This window comes from Salvelinus fontinalis, chromosome 11, assembly GCF_029448725.1.
Source record: "Salvelinus fontinalis isolate EN_2023a chromosome 11, ASM2944872v1, whole genome shotgun sequence".
Classification (NCBI taxonomy): domain Eukaryota; kingdom Metazoa; phylum Chordata; class Actinopteri; order Salmoniformes; family Salmonidae; genus Salvelinus; species Salvelinus fontinalis.
In genome coordinates this window covers 29,171,896-29,196,005 of record NC_074675.1, presented here as the reverse complement: position 1 = coordinate 29,196,005, position 24,110 = coordinate 29,171,896, and the positions used below count along the sequence as shown (strand labels likewise).

The 24,110-nt window shown below is 43.5% G+C and overlaps 1 protein-coding gene across 5 annotated transcripts in view; it reads right to left on the bottom strand.

Moving 5' to 3' along the window:
- Window positions 1-24,110, bottom strand: part of nlgn2a (neuroligin 2a) — a 236,323-nt gene that overhangs the window by 108,480 nt on the left and 103,733 nt on the right. For 3 of the 5 annotated variants that reach the window (XM_055938269.1, XM_055938268.1, XM_055938270.1), the window contains one exon: window positions 14,801-14,854. The exons of the other annotated variants lie outside the window; for them this stretch is intronic. In XM_055938269.1, the coding sequence (XP_055794244.1) occupies window positions 14,801-14,854 (54 nt within the window). The remainder of the gene's footprint in view (window positions 1-14,800; window positions 14,855-24,110) is intronic. 5 annotated transcript variants of the gene reach the window in all.

Sequence of the window (24,110 nt, the reverse complement as noted above, 5' to 3'; positions counted from 1 at the left end):
AAATACGCTAGACTCACGAGTCCAGAATGAACCGTGTTTATTCAGCAACTGCGTCGGAAAATTGTGTGTGTGGGGGGGGGGGGGGGTCAGGAATTCTCATCCCGTATTGAAGTTTTGGACAGCTGCAGCCCTGACATTTTCCCTAACATCAATAGACCACTAAGGGCCATTATCACCCTTCCTATGACTTCATGTATTGTTGTGAGGCTATTCTCCACTACAGGCCGTGTCAAAACATCCATCAGATCAACAATTTAGCCCTGTGGTCCTTTGAAATGGAACACTTCAGACTATGATATCACCATCTCCATCCTCGACACCAAGCCAATAGGCGTCTACGCCGTGTGCCTGAATCCTGTTTATTAACGATTTAGCCTAATGTTTTCATGCCTGCCTTGGTAGGTCAGGCCTATATGTGTTAGATTCAAAGTGAGCTACTGTATTCATACCCACTGTGATATTAGGCCATGTATGATGATGTCATGTTTTCATGCCATGTTTATGTTTGCTGATTCAAGTGAGCTATTGTATGCATACCCGCCGTGGTATTATGTATACTGATTTCATGCCTGAATGCCTAGAGTAGCGTTGGCTTATTCAAAGTGAGCTATTCATTCCATATCCGCTGTACTGTTCAAGACGTTTTCATATGGCAAAAAGTGTACACTTTTGGGCTTAATGAAAAAACGTCCAGGTCTTTCTATAATTCCTTGCTTCTTTATGCAATAGCGCAATAAGCGTTTTGCGCATATTGCAATCCTTTGCGGAGCAGGTGTCCGGCGGATGCGCTGACCATGGTCCTGAAAACACCTGTTGTGCATGTATGGTGGATGGCTCCTTGTGTGGGAGTGGTCGATCTGATTTGATAATATGTTGAATTATTTCATGAGGCTGGACAGACGGACTGAACACTTCATCCATTATTTTGTGACAGTATAGTTTTTCCAATTATATCACAGCACCTGTCTGCTGTTGTAGAATCGCTCTCTCTCTCTCTCTCTCTCTCTCTCTCTCTCTCTCTCTCTCTCTCTCTCTCTCTCGGTATGTAGGTGATAGACATGTTGTGTATTTCATTGTTTGTTTACTGTCACAGTAGGACTTGGACAGTCGGCCTGTTCTGTCAGCGGTGTTGTTGTAAGTGGTTGTGTATTTGCGTATCCTATACCCACTTTTTTTCAGTGGGCATTGCACATACTCACGTTTTAATACCCACTGATGCGTATCAAGTTGTTTAGTGGAGGTATACGCCTTATCAAGTATCTAGTACAATAGAGAAATCATGCACGAAGTAGCCTACACAAACACAAATCACATTAAATATTTGACAATATGGGTTTGAAAAGTGCGAGTGTGAAACCATAGCATAAGCCTATATTATTAAGCAGCACGGCCAGGTAATGCGGCTTGGCCATGAGCCCGCGAAAGTCGGATCAAAGATTTAAGCACCGGACAGCTCCGCACTCCGCTCTGTTCTCATACTCCCGATATTAGCATTCACAATGAAAACGTTGCATTTATTCCTATATTTCATGAGTTCTACAGTTGACTCTCTTTATTTTCCAGATCTGTTTCTCATCCTTTTTCACACAGAGCACCTTTCATTCGCCAGGCAGGCCGTTTGGGAAATGTCCCCACGACTCCACCATTGATGTTTGGATAGTTCTTCTGTAAATATGACGGCCCAGTCACTTTTACTCAGGCCCAGCCACACAGCAATTTCTGCCTATGCCTCTGCCATAACTTAATGAAATGTTCTGAGAACCTTCAAAGAACATAGACCAGGTATTCTGTCAACATTCTTACAACATTATACAGTTGTGGCCAAAAGTTTTGAGAATGACACAAATATTAATTTCCACAAAGTCTGCTGCTTCAGTGTCTTTAGATATTTTTTGTCAGATGTTACTATGGAATACCGAAGTATAAGTGTCAAAGGCTTTTACTGACAATTACATGATGCAAAGAGTCAATATTTGCAGTGTTGACCCTTCTTTTTCAAGACCTCTGCAATCCGCCCTGGAATGCTGTCAATTAACTTCTGGGCCACATCCTGACTGATGGCAGCCCATTCTTGCATGATCAATGCTTGGAGTTTGTCAGAATTTGTGGGTTTTTGTTTGTCCACCCGCCTCTTGAGGATTGACCACAAGTTCTCAATGGGATTAAGGTCTGGGGAGTTTCCTGGCCATGGACCCAAAATATCGATGTTTTGTTCCCCGAGCCACTTAGTTGAATGGTCTCAGGAGGCTTTACTGTTGGCATGACACAAGACTGATGGTAGCTCTCACCTTGTCTTCTCCGGACAAGCTTTTTTCCGGATGCACCAAACAATCGGAAAGGCGATTCATCAGAGAAAATGACTTTACCTCAGTCCTCAGCAGTCCAATCACCGTATCTTTTGCAGAATATCAGTCTGTGCCTGATGTTTTTCCTGGAGAGAAGTGGCTTCTTTGCTGCCCTTCTTGACACCAGGCCATCCTCCAAAAGTCTTCGCCTCACTGTGCGTGCAGATGGACTCACACCTGCCTGTTGCCATTCCTGAGCAAGCTCTGTACTGGTGTTGCCCCGATCCCGCAGCTGAATCAACTTTAGGAGATGGTCCTGGCGCTTGCTGGACTTTCATGGGCGCCCTGAAGCCTTCTTCACAACAATTGAACCGCTCTCCTTGAAGTTCTTGATAATCTGATAAATGGTTGATTTAGGTGCAATCTTACTGGCAGCAATATCCTTGCCTGTGAAGCCCTTTTTGTGCAAAGCAATGATGACGGCACGTGTTTTCTTGCAGGTAACCATGATTGACAGAGGAAGAACATTGATTCCAAGCACCACCCTTCTTTTGAAGCTTCCAGTCTGTTATTCGAACTCAATCAGCATGACAGAGTGATCTCCAGCCTTGTCCTTGTCAACACTCACACCTGTGTTAATGAGAAAATCACTGACATTATGTCAGCTGGTCCTTTTGTGGCAGGGCTGAAATGCAGTGGAAATGTTTTTGGGGGATTCAGTTCATTTGCATGGCAAAGAGGGACTTTGCAATTAATTGCAATTCATCTGATCAATCTTCATTACATTCTGGAGTATATGCAAATTGCCATCATACAAACTGAAGCAGCAGACTTTGAGAAAATTAATATTTGTTTCATTCTCAAAACTTTTGGCCACAACTGTAGTTACTGTGAATTCAGAAAGTATTCAGACCCCTTCCCCTTTTCTATATTTTGTTACGTTACAGCCTTATACTAAAACGTATCAAATAAAAAAAAATCCTCATCAATGTACACACAATACCCCATAATGACAAAGCAAAAATAGTTTTCAGAAAGTCTATTATTATTATCATTATTTTAATACCTTATTAGTATTCAGACCCTTTTCTATGAGACTCGAAATTGAGCTCAGGTGCACCCTGTTTCCATTGGCCATCCTTGAGATGTTACTACAACTTGATTGGAGGCCACCTGTGGTAAATTCAATTGATTGGACATCATTTGGAAAGGTACACACCTGTCTATATAAGGTCCCACAGTTGACAGTGCATGTCAGAGCAAAAACCAAGCCATGAGGTTGAAGGAATTGTCCATAGAGCTCCGAGACAGGATTGTGTCGAGGCACAGATCTGGGGAAGGGTAACAAAACCTTTCTGCCACACTGAAGGTCCCTAAGAACACAGTGATCTCCATCATCCTTAAATGGAAGAAGTTTGGAACCACCAAGACTTCCTAGAGCTGGCCGCCCGAACAAACTGAGCAATCGGGGGAGAAGAGCCTTGGTTACACAGGTGACCAAGAACCCAATGATCACTCTGACAGAGCTCCAGAGTTTCTATGTGGAGATGTGAGAACCTTCCAGAAGGACAACCATCTCTGTTGCACTCCACCAATCAGGCCTTTATGGTAGAGTGGCCAGACAGAGGCCACTCCTCAGTAAAAGGCACATGACAGCCCACTTGTAGTTTGCCAAAATGCACCTAAATGACTCTCAGACTATGAGAAACTAGATTATCTTGTCTGATGAAACCAAGATTGAACTCTTTGTCCTGAATGCCTAGTGTCAAGTTTGGAGGAAACCTGGCACCATCCCTACGGTGAAGCATGGTGGTGGCAGCATCCTGCTGTGGGGATGTTTTCAGCGGCAGGGACTGGGAGACTTGTCAGACTCGAGGCAAAGATGAACGGAGCAAAGTACAGAGAGATCCTTGATGAAAACCTGCTCCAGAGCACTCAGGACCTCAGACTGGGGTGAAGGTTCACCTTCCAACAGGACAACGACCATAAGCACACAGCCAAGACAACACAGGAGTGACTTCGGGACAAGTCTCTGAATGTCCTTGAGTGGCCAAGCCAGAGCCTGGACTTGAACCCGATCTCTGGAGAGACCTGAAAATAGCTGTGCAGCGACGCTCCCCATCCAACCTGACAGAGCTTGAGAGGATCTGCAGAGAAGAATGGGAGTAACTCCCCAAATACAGGTATGCCAAGCTTTTAGTGTCATACCCAAGAAGACTCAAGGCTGTAATCGCTGCCAAAGGTGCTTCAACAAAGTACTGAGTAAAGGGTCTGAATACTTATGTAAATGGGATGTTTACGTTTTTTTATTTGTAATAGATTTGCAAACATTAAAAAAAAAAAGTTTTTGCTTTGTCATTATGGTGTATTGTGTGTAGATTGATGAGATAAACATTTTTTTTAAATTAAGGCTGTAATGTAAAACAAGTAAAGGGGTCTGAATACTTTCCAAATGCACTATATGTCCTGCGCAACCTAAAATAAACATTGTATGAATGTCAGCACAACCAGACAGTTGTAGTGTTTGGGACCCTATCACTTGTCATATCCCTACAATGTTCCCACAACCTAAATAAACATTCTGGGAACCTTTAAAGAACAGACAAAATGCGTCCTGGGCACGTTCTGGTAACATCAGGCAAATGTTTTTTTCCACCCTAAACGAACAATTGTAGAATCGTCCACACAACCGGACAGATTTTGTGTTTTGTGATGTCCCCAAAATGTTCTCACCAGACTGTTTACACAACCTAACGAAACATTGTGGGAACTTTTCAAGAACAGATGAAACGTCTCCTAGAAATGTTCTTGCAACATCAGGTGAATGTTTTATACAAACATTCTATAACCATCATCACGACTGGACAGTTTGTGTGTTATGAGAACATTTCCCGCTACCTCATGAATGTTCTGGGAACTGTCACAGAGCAAATTTTTATTTGCTGGATGAAACCCTTTCTATCAACCTAAACAGGGATGGCCAGTGGTCCTGTAAAGCTGCAGTGAGTGCAGGGTTTTGTTCCAGCCCAGCTCGAAGACACTCCTTAACCTACACCGTATCCCAAATCTCTAACACAGCACCTTCCAGTCATCCAAATGACATCTACTCATGTCGCCCTACTGTCTGCCACTACAAACCAACACTTACTGGGGCCCATCAACATTTATCCCAACCCCCAACATTAGATAGGCCACACTGTCTCTCTATAACGTTATATTAACGTTAGATAGGCCACACAGAGTCTCTCTACAACGTTACATTAACGTTAGATAGGCCACACAGAGTCTCTCTACAACGTTACAGTAACGTTCGGCTGACAAGACAGGCCTGCTGGTCTTCTCTAGTTACTGCACAGTGAAGTTCAGGCAGGTCTCCAGTCTCGCAGCTCACGACTCATCCTCTTCTCATCTCTTCCTCTTCTCTTCTCCTCTCCTTCTCCCCTCCTGCCCTCCTATTCAACTCTCTCCTCCTATCTTGTCCTTCCACGTATCCACCGGTTATACTTCCCGTTCTATTCTAGTCTTGCCCTCTCATATTAGATTGACATTCTTGTCATCCAGCAGACGCTTTTATCTTGGAGCGACTTACAGTTAGTGCATTCACGTTACGGTAGCTAGGTGAGACAGCCACGTCACAGTCATAGTGAGCACATTTTCCCCTCGATACAGAAAAGATTAACAACGTCAGCCGTTAGTAGGAAGAGACGAGTGCAATAAAATAAAATGTAAAAAACATTCCAGGAGGGGGGGGGGGTAAGGCTGATATCTTATTTCAGACACTCTTTGAAGAGGTGGGGTTCAACATAACAGCTCTAGTGTTCCGTCCTGGGTTTGCCCGTCCACTTATGTCTTACACAGAAACAGACATCTCCACTGTACACGGAGTGACTAACCCACTAAGAGACGCACAATGGAGGAAGTGGAGTACAGTGTGTCTTCTTCCAAGGTTTAGTTAGTAATTAGAGGGAAAATACCCAGACAGCCAAGACATCAGTATGTTTTGTGTTGTTTCAAAAGACTGACAATAGACTTGTGATGTCTGGGAATGAGAGATATGATGTGTGTGTGCGCACATGTGTGTGTGTGTGTGTGCGTGCACGCCTGCGCGCACGTGTCTGCGTGTGCATGGGTGTGTGTGTGTGTGTGTGCACCTGTGTCCCTGCCTGTGTGCGCGTGTGCATGGGTGTTTGTGTGTGTGCCTGTGTGTGTGTGTGCGTGCCTGTGTGCGCATGTGTGTGTGTATCCCCGTGAGAGGAGACGGAGAACAAAGATGAGATTCTGAGACATCAGCAGAGATCCTGCGGCCCAGAGGCAAAGCTGCTGTTACAGGAGCCAAGGCCTGTGTACTGCAGGAGCACACAACATCAGAGAGAGAGAGAGAGATGGGGAAGAGAGGGGTGGGAGAATGAGAGGGGCTAAAAGGAGAGAGAGAGAGACGGAGAGAGAGAGAAAGGGGGGGAGACAGAGAGGGAGACAAGGAGAGAGAGAGAGAGAGAGAGAAAGGGGGAGGGAGAGAAAGAGAGGGAGATAAGGAGAGAGAGGGGGGAGAGAGCAAGAGAGAGAAGGGGGGGAGAGAGCAATAGAGAGAGAGACAAAGAGAGAGGGGGGGAGTGAGAGGGGCTAAAAGGAGAGAGAGAGAGAGAGACTTAGAGAGAGAGAAAGGGGGGGAGACAGAGAGGGAGACAAGGAGAGAGAGAGAGAGAGAGAAAGGGGGAGGGAGAGAAAGAGAGGGAGATAAGGAGAGAGGAGGGGAGAGAGCAAGAGAGAAAAGGGGGGAGAGAGCAATAGAGAGAGACAAAGAGAGAGGGGGGGAGTGAGAGGGGCTAAAAGGAGAGAGAGAGAGAGAGAGACGGAGAGAGAGAGAAAGGGGGGGAGACAGAGAGGGAGACAAGGAGAGAGAGAGAGAGAAAGGGGGAGGGAGAGAAAGAGAGGGAGATAAGGAGAGAGAGGGGGGGAGAGAGCAAGAGAGAGAAGGGGGGAGAGAGCAATAGAGAGAGAGAGGGGGGGGGAGAGAGCAATAGGGAGAGACAAAGAGAGAGAGGGGGGGAGAGAGCAAGAGAGAGAGAAAGAGAGAGAGAGGGGTGGAGAGAGCAAGAGAGAGAGAGAGAGAGAGGGGGGGAGAGCAAGAGAGAGAGAGAAAGAGAGAGAGAGGGGGGGGAGCGAGAGAGAGAGAGAAAGAGAGACAGAAAGGAGAAGTGGAAGTGAAGGGGACAAGAGAAAGGAAAGAAGAGCATAAAAACAAGACGGAGAAGAGAAAATAAAGTGCACTCAAAAAGGGATAAATGAAACAAATTAGAGGTTCTCACAATGTTCTCACCAGATTGTTCCAACAACCTAGTGAAACATTCTGGGAACTTTTAAAGACCGTGAGGGAAAAAGCAGAGAGAGACCGCAAAGAGCAAGTTAGACAGAGAGAGAGAGAGCAGGAGATGAGAGGGCTGGAAAAAACTCAGAGCGAGAGAGAGAGGGGAAGAAAGGAGGTGGAAGTGAAGGGGACGAGAGAAAGGAGAGTACCAAAACAAGAAGGAAAGGGGAAAATAAAGAGCCACTCAAAAAAGGAAAGATGAAACAAATTAGAGGTGGAGATGGAAAGGAAGAAAACAAATGGAGGGAGAGTTGAGTGCACACACACACACACACACACACACACACACACACACACACACACACACACACACACACACACACACACACACACACACACACACACACACACACACACACACACACACACACACACACACACACACACACCACAACAGATCTACCTCTCCATTTTCCTCCACCATCAACATGGCACCACCATTAAGAGTGCACTCTGGCTAGCTCGTCTTATAGCTACTGCAGCACCTAGCGCCGCTGTCTATATACAACTTGTTTCATCTTCTCTCCATTGGGAGAGAACTCACCATAGCCACCCATAAGCATTTGGAGCTGAATGTATCAGAAGTGCGATATAAATGCAGTTATTAATATGTTCATTACAACTAGTACACACAGGGTTCTCATCAACATAGAGTACATTGTAGCCTCAATTCCCCTAGTCATTATAAAGTGATGTAGAAAGTATAATATATCAGATATGCAGTTGTCTACTCTTTCCAAAGCAGATATCCGCGTTAGTCTGGCTGTAGGTTAGGTGTGCTGGTTACACTCTTGGCATGTAAGGTCGAAGACACCCCGTTCCATGGACATGTGGTTCTGCTTTACTGTAAATGGAGCGGTTTGTCAGGGTTTTGTATTGTGTTGTATTATCGGTAGTCAGGTCCGAAATGATTGACACCCTTGATAACGACGAGCAGTAATGACTGTATAAAATACAGTATACAAATACTGAGCTATATTGTATGCTAAAAAAAAAAATGGGGAAATTAGATTATTTTATACTAGTGCAATTGCTCCGAGAAAAATATTTTTGAAAAACAAATCTCAAAAAATTAAGGGTCAAAATGATTGACACCCCTAAATATTCTTATAAAGTAGTCAAAGGCGTAGTATTTGGTCCCATATTCCTAGTACACAATGACTACATCAAAATTGTGACTCTACATGCATCCACACTGCATCCCACTGCTGGCTTGCCACCAAAGCTAAGCAGGGCTGGTCCTGGTTGGTCCCTGGATAGGGCACCAGATGCTACTGGAAGTGGTGTTGGAGGGCCAGTAGGAGGCACTCTTTCCTCTGGTCTAAAAAAAAGATGCCAATGCCTCAGAGCAGTGATAGGGGACATTGCCCTGTATAGGGTGCCGTCTTTCGGAATTGATGTTAAACGGGTGTCCTGACTCTCTGTGGTCACTATAGATCCCATGGCACTTATCGTAAGAGTAGGTGTGTGAACCCCGGTATCCTTGCTGAATTCCCAAAGCCCTCATACCATCATCGCCACCTAATCATCCCCAGCTTCCAATTGGGTCATCATTCCCCCCTACTCTCCCCTGTAACTATTACCCAGGCCATTGCTGTAAATGAGAAAGTGTTCTCAGTCAACTTACCTTGTAAAATAAAGGTTAAAAAAAAGACATACAATATTTTGACTCTACAAACTTGTTGGATGCATTTGCAGTTGGTTTTAGTTGTGTTTCAGATTCTTTTGTGCCCAATACAAATGAATGGTAAATAATGTATTGTGTCATTTTGGAGTCACTTTTATTGTAAATAAGAATAGAATATGTTTCTAAACACTCCTACATTCATGTGGATGCTACCATGACTATGGATAATCCTAAATGAATTGTGAATAATGACGAGTGAGAAGGTTAGATGGTCAAATATCTTACCCCCAAGACATGCTAACCTCCCTGTTATTGGTAATAGTGAGAGGTCAGCATGTCTAGGGGTTATGCTCTTTGACCCTTTAACCTTCTCATTCATTATTATTCACAATTAATTTAGGATTATCCATAATCATGGTAGCATCCACAATAATGTAGAAGTGTTTAGAAACATATTCTATTCTTATTTACAATAAAAATGACACAATACATTATTTACCATAATTTCTATTGGGCACAAATCATCTGAAAAACAACCAAAATGAACTGCAAATGCATCCAATAAGTTTGTAAACTTAGAAGCTTGATGTAATCATTGCCTGCTAGTAATATGGGACCAAATACTAAACTTTTGACTATTTTATTTAGAAGAATCTTAGGGGTGTCAATAATTTTGACCCTTACCTTTTGAGGAAAGAAAATGTTACTTGACAAACAGAATCTGGTTCTCTGAGTAATTGTATTAGTATAAAATATCAATTCAACCAAAAATGTGCATACAATATAGCTCAGTATTTGAATGATATATTATATAGAGTCATGATTGCTGTTCTCTATCTTTATCAAAGGTGTCAATCATTTTCTTTCTGTTTTACTGAAAAATCCGCTATAGAATCCACTGATTTAAAAAAAAATCAAAACGTCTGATCAAATTTGGATGGTTTCTTGGTAAAAATATTGAAGCATTTCTTGGTAAAACTTCAATTAGGTTTTTCTAAGTTTTGTCCTGGGATCAACTAATAGACAGGTCTTTCATAACACACTGAAAGGGTTTGAGTATATTCGAGTGAGTGTGTGTGACATTGTGTCTGTTTGTGTGTGTTGTGTTTAAGTTAGGGGCTCAGGTGGGCCTCAGTCTTTTCTGATCAAAGCTGACTAAGTGGTGTGAGAGAGGAGGACGGAATGATGCGGGTCGCACGCACGCACGCACGCACGCACGCACGCACGCACGCACGCACGCACGCACGCACGCACACACACACACACACACACACACACACACACACACACACACACACACACATACATATCCTCAAGGATCAATCCCTTTACAGTGGTTTCAGAAAGTTTTCAGACCCCTTGACTTTTTTCACATTATGTTCTGTTACAAGGTGGGATAAAAAAAAAAATTGGTCAAAGATTTAGAAAATATTTTCTAACGTCAAAGTGGAAGAAAAAAATAACATTTGTAAAGAAAAAATAAAGAATAATAATTAAACACTAACGTATCTTGATTACATAAGTATTCAACCCCCTGAGTCAATACATGTTAGAATCATATTGGGCAGAGTCTTGAAGAGCTTGGATTGTATAATATTTTTACCGTATTCTTTTTAAAATTCTTCAAGCTTTGTCAAGGTTGTGGTTGATCATGGCTAGACAGTCATTTTTCAAGTCTTGCCATAGATTTTCAAGCCGATTTAAGTCAAAACTGTAACTGGGCCAGTCAGGAACATTCAGTGTTGTCTTGGCATGCAACTCCAGTGTATATTTGGCCTTGTGTTTTAGGTTATTGCACTACTGAAAGGTGAATTTGTCTCAGAGTGTCTGTTGGAAAACAGACAACCATGTTTTCCTCTAGGATTTTTCCTGTGCTTAGCTTTATTACGTTTCTTTTTATCTAAGAAAAAACTCCCAGTCCTTGCCGAGGACAAGCATACCCATAACATGATGCAGCCACCACCAAGCTTGAAAATATGAAGAGTGGACTCAGTGATGTGTTGAATTTGCCCCAAACATAACACTTTGTATTCAGGACATAAAGTTAATTTCTTTGCCACATTTTTTAGTTTTACTTTAGTGCCTTGTTGCAAACAGGATGCATGTTTTGGAGTATTTTTTATTCTGTACAGGCTTCCTTCTTTTCACTCTGCCATTTAGGGTATTATTGTGGACTAACTACAATGTTGTTATTCCATTCTCAGTTTTCTCTTATCACAGCCATTAAACTCTGTAACTGTTTAAGTCCCCATTGGCCTCATGGTGAAATCCCTGAGCGGTTTCCTTCCTACCCGGCAACTTAGAAAGGACACCTGTATCTTTGTAGTGACTGGGTGTATTGATACACCATCCAAAGTGTCATTTATAACTCCACAATGATCAAAGGGATATTCAATTTCGGCTTTTTTATTACCAATAGGTGACCTTCTTTGCAAGGCATTGTAAAACCTACCTGGTCTTCGTGGTTGAATCTGTGTTTTAAATTCACTGCTCGACTAAGGGTCCTTACAGGTAATTGTATGTGTGGGGTACAGAGATGAGGTAGTCATTCAAAAATCATGTTAAACACTATTATTGCACACAGAGTCCATGCAACTTATTATGTGACTTGTTAAGCACCTTTTTTTGCACATGAACATATTTAGGCTTGCCATAACAAAAGAGTTGAATACTTATTGACAATGTTCCCTCTAAGCTCCCCGGGAGTACCACGTGGAAGAAATATCCGCCTGCGCAGAGGAGCACAAGATTGAACTTTCTAGTTTTCTCCTGTTTACTCAGCACCATCAACGTTTCCCTCTGCTGTGCGACTTGTGATCGAATCAACGCAATATTAGCCACTAACAATGCAACATACCGAAACAAACAAACTATGCAAGAGAGTTTATTGTAGGAAGTGTGCATTGGAGTAGGATTCTATTGCGTTGACAGGACCGACTCAGGCCCCTACTCTACACAGACCGGTGCGCCATAACCAATCAGAGCTGCAGTATCCCTATATGCAAATAGACCATTGCCATATATGGATCTGTGCCATTCACTTTGACTGTGTTTACAGCATGAGTTTGAGATCAAAGCAAGAGCTGCATGTACATTTGTTCATATTCTTTGCTAGTAAGTGAGTTATTAGCCCAGTTAAAGAGAATTTGTAGTCAGCAATGGGGGAGTGGTCGCTTCCAACAGGAGCATGACATATGTGCATTTCCAGCCATGTTTGAAAAGCAAGTCGGGTAAAGCCCTTTTTTCTGTCTTAAAGGGGCTGTGTTGAATTTTGAGACCGGCTTGAATAAGTAGCCGATAGACAGAGGGTAACATAATTTGTCTGATTCTCTGCAATAATGGTATGGGAATAATAATGCATTTTATTTTGTAAAGTGGTTTCCTTGCGTTGTGTCGTGCCTAAGGATAGCCCTTAGCTGTGGTATATTGGCCATATGCCACACCTCCTCGGGCCTTATTGCTTAAATAAGCTCCTTCCAAACACTTGAACCCAGGAGAAAGCATCAAGAAGAGCTAGTCATGGCTTACAGTTGTCCTTTAGTTTCCCTTTCAAAACGAAAAATACTAAACAACAATGTGTTTTCTTCTTTGCTTTGGCTTGAATACGACTTCTTGAATGACTAGTGTTTGCTTTCGGGTTCACTCATTCAAACTAGAAATGGTTTCTCCTGCTAAGCATTGACATTCTTCAATAAAAAGGCTGCTTTGTACAGAGAAACTGAACTGGACCCTTGAAGCACTAGGTCCCAATCCTAAATCGTCCCCTAAACCCTGCGCCCTATGCACTTGTGGAGATATGAGCGGGAGTGACAGGTGTAATCAAACTGGTAGTAGCTCCACCTTGCTCTCTGATAGGCTAGGTGGAAGTTACAGCATATTGCTTATACCAATCAAATCCTCTCAGATCTCTACAAGTGCATAGGGGACTATTTGGGATTGGCCCTAAGGGTCCACCTAGGTGATATAGCACTGACCGGACGCTTAGTCGTAACAGGAAGTCAGAGGGATATTAACAGGAAGAAGATGTTACAGTAGTACTCATACTTGGGCTATGTCCCAATTATCTCTCCTCTGTCGCAAAGTGTGCACTTGTTCACTTCCCTTTACTGATTTGAAAGGAATGCCTGGTATAAAGAAATATGGTGTAAACTCCCACTAGCTAATGCCTTCACCAATCCAATGCTTTTAGGATGTGTGGGAAGTAGTGAACGAGTACACACTTAAGCAGAAAGAAGATGGGATGCACCCAGGGCCTTATTCAGGAAGTCCCGACATCGAACAACAATCTCTTTCGATGTATGATGATTCTGCCTTCAGTCTGACATTAATATCTGGCAAATAAAGGTATCATTTCAGCTCTACATATTACATTTCTATCTGCACCTTTGTAAACATAAGTGAAATGCTCCTGAATGACCTCCAGGAGTTAGTTATTTATTAGTTTGTTTCCATGCACTAGGAAGGTGACATGGGAGAAGGTCTAATACACAGGTATGGATTAGTATTTGACATTTGGATGTTATGAGGGTAAGCCTAAGTATCTATATTTTCTAAAGAAAGGTGTGCTATAGTAAAACTTTCTTTTCATGAAGGTAATGAAGCATCAGAAGTTGGCCCATAAACAGGCAGGTAAGCCTATCTTGTAGCCAGCTCAACTTTGGGGCTGTGTCAATATGTCTGAGCAAAGAGAAACTCCCTTTCCCCCAACTCTCCACAACTTTCACTTCAAAAAAGACCCAAGAAACATCAAAAGAACACCCAAGAGAAAAAGATTCCCTTTCGCACTCAAAATGAGCTGGAAGAAGAAGATAATCCATCATATTGACAGCAGCCATTTTTTTTATGGTCAGGAAACGACTCCAAAAGGCAAGACGGTACCATCTCAACTGTGTGTTACGTGTTGTAGCTAATAGTGTTGTTGTGTCTGTTTCTATTGTAGAAAAGTCACCAGGAAGAGATCATTCATTCTGATAAACAGGAGAATACGGTCTTTCATCAATTTTTCGCTCTCTCCATTTCTCCCTCTCTTTCTTTATTTGACTCACCTAATAATGCTACTCTCACCTTGACTTTTGAAGCCAGGTCCATGCACAATGGTCCAACCATTAGTCATGTTTCAAGAACTATTCCGCTGTAATGATGATGGGAGAACGGTGTTGTGTTGTCTCCCTGCCTAGTCAGTCAGTCAGTCAATATGTCTGAAATATGTTTTTTTTCCTGTAGTAAATCAACTGTAGAGACGACACAATGTGGAATTCATAACTATTATATTGGCCGAGGCCTGTCATCAAACTGTTATTAAGAGAATGCTTTTTCTCACAGACTGACTGGATCGACTGTGTGTTCTTTGTATTCTTAATGAATGTGAAGACACCGAGTCAGCACGGACACCAACACACCAACACATTGTATATATGTTTAAATATATATGGTATATCTCATAGCTAATCAATGGCTCTAACTATATATCCCCAAAAAGACTTAAAAACAAGAAAAAATGGAGAACATGCAACGCAAAAATACCTTCATCTCTCGGTCTGTTCATTGTAGACTCATCGTGTTTTTTTGTGAGCGGACCTAGGGTGCAAGAAAAAAAGGGGGGGGGGAAAAGAGAAAAGAGAAAATTCAAAAAAGATTACTGGCAAAAAAACGCAAAGAAAAAAAAAAAAAGAAAAAGAAAAGAGCAAAAAAAGACAAATCAGCAAGTTTTTTCTTTTCTCTTTTTAAAAAGAGGACAAAAACAAAACAAAAACCCAGCATCACAGACACATTAGAAGAAAAGACAACAGAGGCTTTTGTCAAGAGAAAATAAGGAGCCTCTATATCTGAAGATCCAGCACCCCTTCTCACCCGGGAGAAACGGATACAAGAGTTGTCAGTGGTCGTTAACTAGTTGTGTATTGGTTGCGCTGCCCTTTCTGAACCCATGTTTTGTTACTTGTGTTCAAGTTGTATTTCTGGCTTCAGGGGACCATAGTAAAAATCTATGGGAGGAGAAATAGAGAGTGACGTCCTGTGGTTAGAAACTCAACACCCTCCCCTTTCCCCCCTCAGAACCCCAAAAAGGAACGTCGGGCATAGAGGGGTAACAAAGAGGAGGGGTGGGCCTCGTCAAGTCGCCCTCACCCGTAACCTACAATAACATGATTAACCCCCTGTTGTGATTCATGAATAGCGTGACATTTTCTTCACACAAACACTGATACCCCCCCTTCCTTTTCCTCTCTGTCACTACAGTTCACACAATTGATTGGTACTACAACATAAACAATATGAACACACTAGATTAAACGTTTTTTGGGGGGTTAAAACACACAACCAAATGATATCTTTATTAGTCAGCCATCTCTAGCGAGAGACACAATGAAAGGAACCTGTAATGATGAGAAATCCTGTAAAACATGTGTTACAAAACCGGGGAAAGGGACAAAGATATGCAGTGTGTGTGTGTGTTTGTATGTGTGTGTGTGTGTGGCGTAGATGTAACTCTCAAAGTCATCCCCCCAGTGAATATGTAATTACATGTATAGCGCACAACAGGCTGTGTGTCAATTAGAAATGACATGTAGCTTGATGCTAGTTAACGGAGTGTGTGCTGTGTGGTGGGTAAAATGTGCATGTAATTCGATCCGCAACTGCCAACCAGCTATTCTTGGCAAATGGAGGGGGAGAGAGATAGAGGGGGAGAGAGATAGAGGGAGAAGAAGTAGAGAGGAGAAGGAGAGAACAGAAAGGGATGCTTCTCTCCTCCTCTCTTCTTCTCTCCCCAATCGGTGAAAGTTTGCTGCTGAGGAACTAATGTTGTGATATGCAAAACAGCAATCAGGGAAGGGGCCAATCAGAAAAGAGGCCTGGGCTAACAGGAAGCACCATCTGCTGTTGGGATTACAGCTACCTATGAGGGAACCAATCGGCAGGACTCTGATATGCTGACAACCAGGAAGTCTGTCTGTCTCTGTGATTTGTAATCCAATGAAGTTATATGTAACTGCAGTGATAACTCAAAAATATCCAAATGAATGTCGCTAACTTTGTGCAGCACGGAAACTGATCTAAGGATAGGATTACGGTTAGCGAGAGGTAAATGCTTGGCAAATACAACTCATTCAAGGAAAACTAATAGGATTATAACTGATGCCTGTACTGTGTGCATGGGTTATGGCTTCACATGGGGTTGAATAAGGTAAAGATATTGGCGTTCATAGAGTGGTTATAGCATATTGATAAGTCTGTACATAGACATCCATAAGAGTGTGTGATGGTATGGTTAACAGGGTTGAGAGAAGGTTATGCTCAGATGGAAATAATCACCTGAAAAGAAAAAAAAAAGATTTGAAATGATGGTAGAACTGTTTACGAACGTGAAACATTTGGGTCAAACCTGCAGAAAGGCAACCCTTCATGACGATGGCTGGATACAGCTGTGCAAATTAAATCCAGCATGTCGACCTGTCTGACATATCCTGTATGCACGTCATTCAGCAGAACAAGAGGCCTATTTATAAACTGTAAAAAGAAAGATAACTCTATGCACAACAGACGGAAAAGCCCTAGTCAATGGATGGCTCACCTCATACAGCCCCCTGTATTTAGGCATCTTACAGTCACTCTGAGTAGTTAAGAGGCATCATCAGTGTTTACCGCAGCATTTTAGGGCGGAGAAAGTAGAAGAAAAGCTTTTGCCAGAAGTAATTTTGTGAAGTGCTAAGAACAAGTATCAAATGAAACAATAACAGGGTTTATCGAGTGGTAGAACGTTATTGGAAACACTTTTGACATCCATCATGATACAGTAATTGACAATTGTACAATTGACTGTGTAGTTAATGAAGAGGAAACGACCCCAGTCCTCTGTTCCATTACAACCCCGTCTCCTCTATGACCCCCCCCTATTTTTCACTCTTCTCTTTCTCCAAATACACCTTCTTTTCCCCGTTACTTCCCCCGTCGTCCTCGCTCTGTTTTGCAGGTCGTCTCAGCGCAGAACAACCCTGGGTTCAAATACTATTTGAAATCTATCAAATACTTTGAAGGTCACGAACAGTCCGGAATCATGTTTCTTCACGAAACTGGATGATATTTGGATGAAACCAGATCAAAGTATGATGATGACCGAAGTATGCAAAATGACTGTTGCGTCTACATTGATCGAGTTTGATAATAACGTACCTGGTCCCCTCCCCCGTGTCAAACACTTTGGATTATTAAGGGGATAGGGTGACCTCACCCTAACGCTCAATTTAATACACCAATGGTAACATGATATTCTCTTACCTAATTTAAATAAGTGCCGCCTTGTAACCAACATCGGAGAAGGCGTGTTCGCGGAGGTAGGCGTGGTTTATATAGCTAGATAGCTACTCTACTGGTACAGCAATTTGACTGTAGGGTAGTCAGCAGAGATACTGATATGGCAAAGATACTTATGGTGGTCGCTAGTTACTGACTAGCTAGGTCTTCAGCCAGCATGGTACAAAAGGGGGGGAAGGGTTCTTCAAAACTCCGAAAGCAGTTGTCAAGTCAATGTTTCCGTTGACACAGGAGGCATGTCAAATGGGAGATGTGTATACACCAAAAAAATCACGTCATTGACGCAATTTCATTGTTGAGTTGCTTTGTGGACCACCAGATTTGCTTGAGAATATTTTGCAGCAACACTGCTCACTGCATCAACGTTTGCTGACGTGGGTGTTTCAGAGAGCTGTCCATCAAGGTGAGCTCATGAATATACACTCCCCGCCCACTCAGCCTGTCTTTTCAAAGTCCCTGGTAGTTAACCATGAGAGAAATGTACATTTCTATCCCCACCAAAATGTATATCCCCCCAAAATATTATGGGTAACATTTTAGTCACTCAAAAGGCTATTTTACATGGGAATCAGAATGACTGTTCGGGACCGTTAAGCGTTTGCTCTGGCCTGCCTGGAGTGCCATACGGGTGGGGTTTGCCGTGTTTCTGAATATTCTATTGGTTCCATAGAGCCAGGCAGGCTCAATCAAGCACAGCTAAAAGTATTTTGAAATGATTTTGAATCGTATTTGTACCCAGGGCTGGTGCAGAGCATCTCACTGACTGTGAACCAGGTTACATCATATTTTAACTAAGCTCTACTTCCACCTCTAACCACACACACACACACACACACACACACACACACACACACACACACACACACACACACACACACACACACACACACACACACACACACACACACACACACACACACACACACACACACACACACACACACACACACACACACACACAGCACCGCAGGCTCCCCCCACCCACAGCTATAGCTACAGCTACAGTACTGATACTCACACCAGCCACACCACCCACAGTGTATGTGTGTGTGTGTGTGTAAGAGAGTCTCTGTCTGTGTGTGTGTGTGTGTGTATGAATCTGTCTATGTTTTGTGTGTCTGCATCAACCTGTAAGTGTGTGTGTGTGTGTGTGTGTGTGTGTGTGTGTGTGTGTGTGTGTGTGTGTGTGTGTGTGTGTGTGTGTGTGTGTGTGTGTGTGTGTGTGTGTGTGTGTGTGTGTGTGTGTGTGTGTGTGTGTGTGTGTGTGTGTGTGCGTGTCAGAGTGAATTTGTGTACTGACAGTGTGCGCATGGTGTGTGCACGTGCATCTATTAATATGTGCAGGCTAGCCCCACAGACTAAGAGTCAGTATAGTCTAGGTGTTGACAATGTAATTCAGCAGACAGACGTGTGAGTGTAAAGTTGATGTACGAGTGGATGGGAGCGTCACTGACAGGTTGTAAGTGAACTAAAAAGATGAATGATGGACGTTGGGCTGAGAGGAGTACAGGGGAGTGAGTGTGTGCGTGTGTGTGTCTAGTCTCTCAGTAGTATGAGTAACGTGACAGCGGGTCAGTGTTTTGTTTATGATGACTCACACATGATGCTTCTCTCTCCCAGCCTCGCTCAGGCTCCCCCTTCCTCACCCCTTCGCCCCCATATGAAAGAGTGTGTCGGCCGCCCACCCATTCTGTGGCGCACGCCTTGTCAGCAGATGGCCACGCTGTGTGTGTACCATGACGTTATCTCTGATGCTATCTATTAAATAGTATATTTAGATGCACTACGTGTGGAAAAATCACCAAGTATGATTCATTGGTTTAGTCTGTCTGGTTCAGTTGTAGGGACAGAAGGCGTTCAATCTGGCCTGAAATACACTCTCTGCATTCTTTTAGAAAGACCATTTAGAAAGACTGTTGAGGTTACTGAATAACATGGGTAGATCTGGCATCTCTATTTGTTGTTCAGTGTTCCAGCCTGAGATGAAAGTCCCCCCGCCCCCCCCCCCCACACACTTTGTCTCAATGCTTCAACAGTGTCTGAGAATTATAGATCTAGTCTTGCTGAAGAGAGAGAAGAAGGCGAGAGAGAGAGAGAGAGAGATCAGGGAACAAGGGACACCAACACAGATGGGTCTCTGAATAGAGTGGGAACGAGAGAAGGGGAGATAGAGTGGTGGTGTGAATGAGGTAGGAAGCAAGGTGAGACACCAGGAGAGATTGCCGTTTGCATAGAGAGAAGTAGAAACAGAGATGGGTGTCGAACGAGCTCATCTGAAAGAGAGGGGTGGAGAAGAGTGGAAAAGAGAGAAGTTCAGAAATAGACCGTGTGGAAATAAAAGGTGATAAAAAAAAAGGAAGCTAATAAGGAGTATTTGAAACTAAGATAGCCAGCGTGAAACATACTGATATTTATAATGGAATGAGAATGGGAGGTGAAAAGGGGGGTAGAAACAGTGTAGAGAGAGAGAGAGAGAGGAAGAGAGTAAGAGACAGAAAGAGAGGGAGAGAGAGAAAGAGAGAGAGAAAGAGAAAGGGAGAGAGAAAGGAAGAGAGAGAGAGAGAGAGAGAAAGGAAGAGAGAAAGAGGAAGAGAGAGAGAGAGAGAGAGAGAGGGAGAGAGAGAGAGAGAGGGAGAGAGAGAGAGAGAGAGGGAGAGAGTACAATTTCAATGTTGACAGAGAGAGTATAATTTCAATGTTGAGAGAGAGAAAGAGAGAGAGTATAATTTCAATATTGAGAGAGAGAAAGAGAGAGTATAATTTCAATGTTGAGAGAGAGAGAAAGAGAGAGAGTATAATTTCAATGTTGAGAGAGAGAGAAAGAGAAAGAGTATAATTTCAATATTGAGAGAGAGAAAGAGAGAGTATAATTTCAATATTGAGAGAGAGAAAGAGAGCGAGTATAAGTTCAATGTTGAGAGAAAGAGGAAGGAAGAGAGAGAGAGAGAATGAGAGAAAGAGGAAGGAAGAGAGAGAGCGAGAGAAAGGAAGAGAGAGAGAGAAAGTATAATTTCAATGTTGAGAGAAAGAGGAAGGAAGAGAGAGAGAGAGAGAGAGAGAGAACGAGAGAAAGAGAAAGGAAGAGAGAGAGAGAGAAAGCGAAAGAGAGCGAACCTGGCAGGTAGCCAGATAGTGACATTTACAGAACGGTGACGACTGAGAAGGCATGAAGGTTAAAGCCATTTTCTCCCCATGCAACCAGCCACAGCCACAATGGTGTGTGTCCCTCTCTCTCTCTCTGCGAGCGTGCATGTGCACCTGATATGCATGCATATGCATCTGTAGCTGCCACGTGTCTATGTGTGTCTGTGCATTCGTGCCTTCGTCTGTGTGTCTGCCGTGTGTCTGTCATGTGTCTGTCATGTTTGTCCCTGCCTGTGTCTTAGTGTGCTCCCTGTGTTCCTCCCCAGCAGAGGGACTAATCTGGGGGTTTACTGGGTAATCTACCCCATTTTGAGGGACAATATTTATCCTCCGTCTCTGGGTAGCGATGCCCTAAATCCTATTCCAATCAAACAGAACGTGTCTTCTAAATCAGATAGATTGGAGCTGCGTTCGTTCGGAGCCCGCCTTTTGAAAGCCTTTTGAAAACCTTTTGGAACGTGTTGTATGTGTTTTGTGAGGTTTAGTCTTTTGGCAACGCTTGAAGGACATAGTTATTTTTTCCCCCTTTATCAAATTCAAGGTAATATCAAGGGAACGTGGGAAGGAAATGTGGAAAAAGATAGAACTGCCAGGTTGTCTCGCTAACTTTCTTTTCCTCCCCTTTGTTCCACCTCCCTTTCTCTCTCCATCCCTCACTCCATCACTCCTCCCTGGTCCCTGCCTCATAAACGTGTATTCTACCCTAGAGGGCTGCACTGGGACACTGTCTCTATATGAAAAATGGTTTTTAATACCCACCCAGCACACTGGGGCAGTGAAGAGATTGGAAACAAAAAAAAGGGGAGGGGTCCATTCTAGCTCAAAGGCCTGGACGATTGTTGTAGACGGATACTTATCCTCCCTGTGTGTGTGTGTGTGTGTGTGTGTGTGTGTTTAGTGTATAGCTAGTTCAGCAGGCCATCGATTAACATCCACTAGTCATTCATTGTGTTCCCTGAACAGCAGAGGGTACAGTACGTCTATTTGTTCATTACCTGAGGGTCAGAGGCTTGGAGCCATAGTATTGACTTGTGTTGTTCTGTAGGCTACATGTCAACAGTTTGTATACGACGGTGATACGCTGATGGAGGTGTACCTTCAGATAACAGCCTTCTCTCTATCTATCCCTTTGCCCCTCCATTCAGCACTCTGGGAGGCACTGTGAGCAGTGGACTCTGGCAGTGCCGCCGCTGTGTGTGTGTGTGTGTGTGTGTGTGTGTGTGTCTGTGTGTGTGTGTGTGTGTGTGTGTGTGTGTGTGTGTGTGTGTGTGTGTGTGTGTGTGTGTGTGTGTGTGTGTGTGTGTGTGTGTGTGTGTGTGTGTGTGTGTGTGTGGTGGATGGGGGGGGGAATAAGGGGGTTAGGCTAATTTGCATTCACAGCCACTAGTCACCTCAGCTACAGCAAGCTCTGAAGAGACGGCCCTTTGAGCCGCGGAGAGAGAGAGACAGACAAAGGGAAAGAGAGAGAGAGAGAGGTAGGGGGGAGAGGGAGAGAGAGAGTGGGGGGGGGAGAGGGGGAGAGAAAGAGAACGAGGGAGAGAGAGAGAGAGAGAAGAGAGATAGAGAGCTAGATGGAAGCGGAAGACAGAAGGAGAGTGAGTGTGAAAAACAGTGAAAGATTAGACCGATGAGAGCGATATGTGGGCTATGATGCAGTGTGTGTGTGTGTGTGTGTGTGCGTGTAAGTGTCAAAGATAGGCAGCCCTGAGGAGAACCAATACAATTATTAAATCATCAGAATATCACTAGAGTAGACCTATGCCGACATTTCTACCAAAAACATCTCACAGACTACATGAATTTCTTCTCTCCCAAGGTGAATTCAAGAACAAGTGACAATGGATGCATTGAACACTGCCATTCCCTCAATCTGTTCCCTCTCAATTTATCTCCACACAGATGGATAACTGATGTAGAATCAGTAATGATACATTCAAAGGCTCCTTGATTCCCTCGCGGAACTTATTAAGCATCACAAGAATAAAACCAACACTGTGGCTGTGTCATAAATCGTACCCTATAGCCTATTTAGTGTAATGCTTTTGACAAGGGCCCATAAGGCTGTGGTTAAATGTATGGCACTACTTAGGGAATAGAGTGCTATTTTGGAGGCAGGCTGTGTGTAACTACTTTCTTCTATAACTATCTCAAAATATATCTTATTTTTTGTTTTCAAGGTTAAAAAAGAAAGAAACTGGGGCAGTTGGTATAGATCTTAGTACGGTAGATCTTGATTCCTTAAATGGAACCATATTAAACTATATAAAACTATCCAGGGATGGTATGAGATCTAAATACAGTGTCTGGTATATAAAATCCCATTTCTATCTTCACTGCTCATCCAAATCGTATGTTGAAGATTGGAGATTGGATGGTGGTGCGGTTTTCCACCTTAAGTTAGCGAGAATGAAAGGGGGTGACCATGTAGAAAGAGATGGGAAGAGAGCTGTGGGGAGGGAGGGAAGGAGAGCACGATGGTGGGGATATGGGGGAAGAAAAGGGGGGTACGGCATGAAGGAGAGAATGTGAGAGTTGAATAAAGGGAGAGAGAGAGAACGAGAGAGGGAAGCCGACACAATACCCAGGTGAATGCGACAATGGCGTAATGGCGAGACAGAGGACAACGTCACGATCATGTGACTTCCCCCCCCACACACACACACACGCATACAATACATACACACACACACACAGACAGAGATGAACACACGCACACACACACAGATATGCACGCACCTTCACACATGCAAACACACACATACACAAGCCCACACACGAGCACCTCCCCTCCCTACACACACACACACACACACACACACACACACACACACACACACACACACACACACACACACACACACACACACACACACACACACACACACACACAGACACACACTCTCTCTCACTCCCTCTATCTTTCACTGTCTCTCTCTCACTCCCTCTGTCTTTCTCTCTCTGCCTCATAAGTTATAAATAGCTGGAACTGAGCTCTTGCTAATCCCCTCATTCAGAGTATAGTGGGAAGGCAAATGGATGTGGTCTTTGACGCGCTGACAGGAAAATACAGGAAGCACTGGAGGGTTGCCAAGACAACCCACCTCTCCCCTCCTCACCTCCCCCTCTCTGCTTTCGTCCCCGATTGCATCTTCGATCAAAGCTACCGTACACTCCCTCTCTGCGTCTTTTCTTTTTCACACGTATCACAGTGTTGCCAGTCTGTGTTCATTAATACGGAATAAAAGTCCTAACTGGGTAATTGTGTGTGTGTGTGTGTGCGTGTGTGTGTACAACTGGGTAATTGACCCAGGCTGATGTAATTCCTCCCCCTGAGCCAAATGAAACCCTCGTTTGACCGCGTTCCCAGTTCAAAATGGAG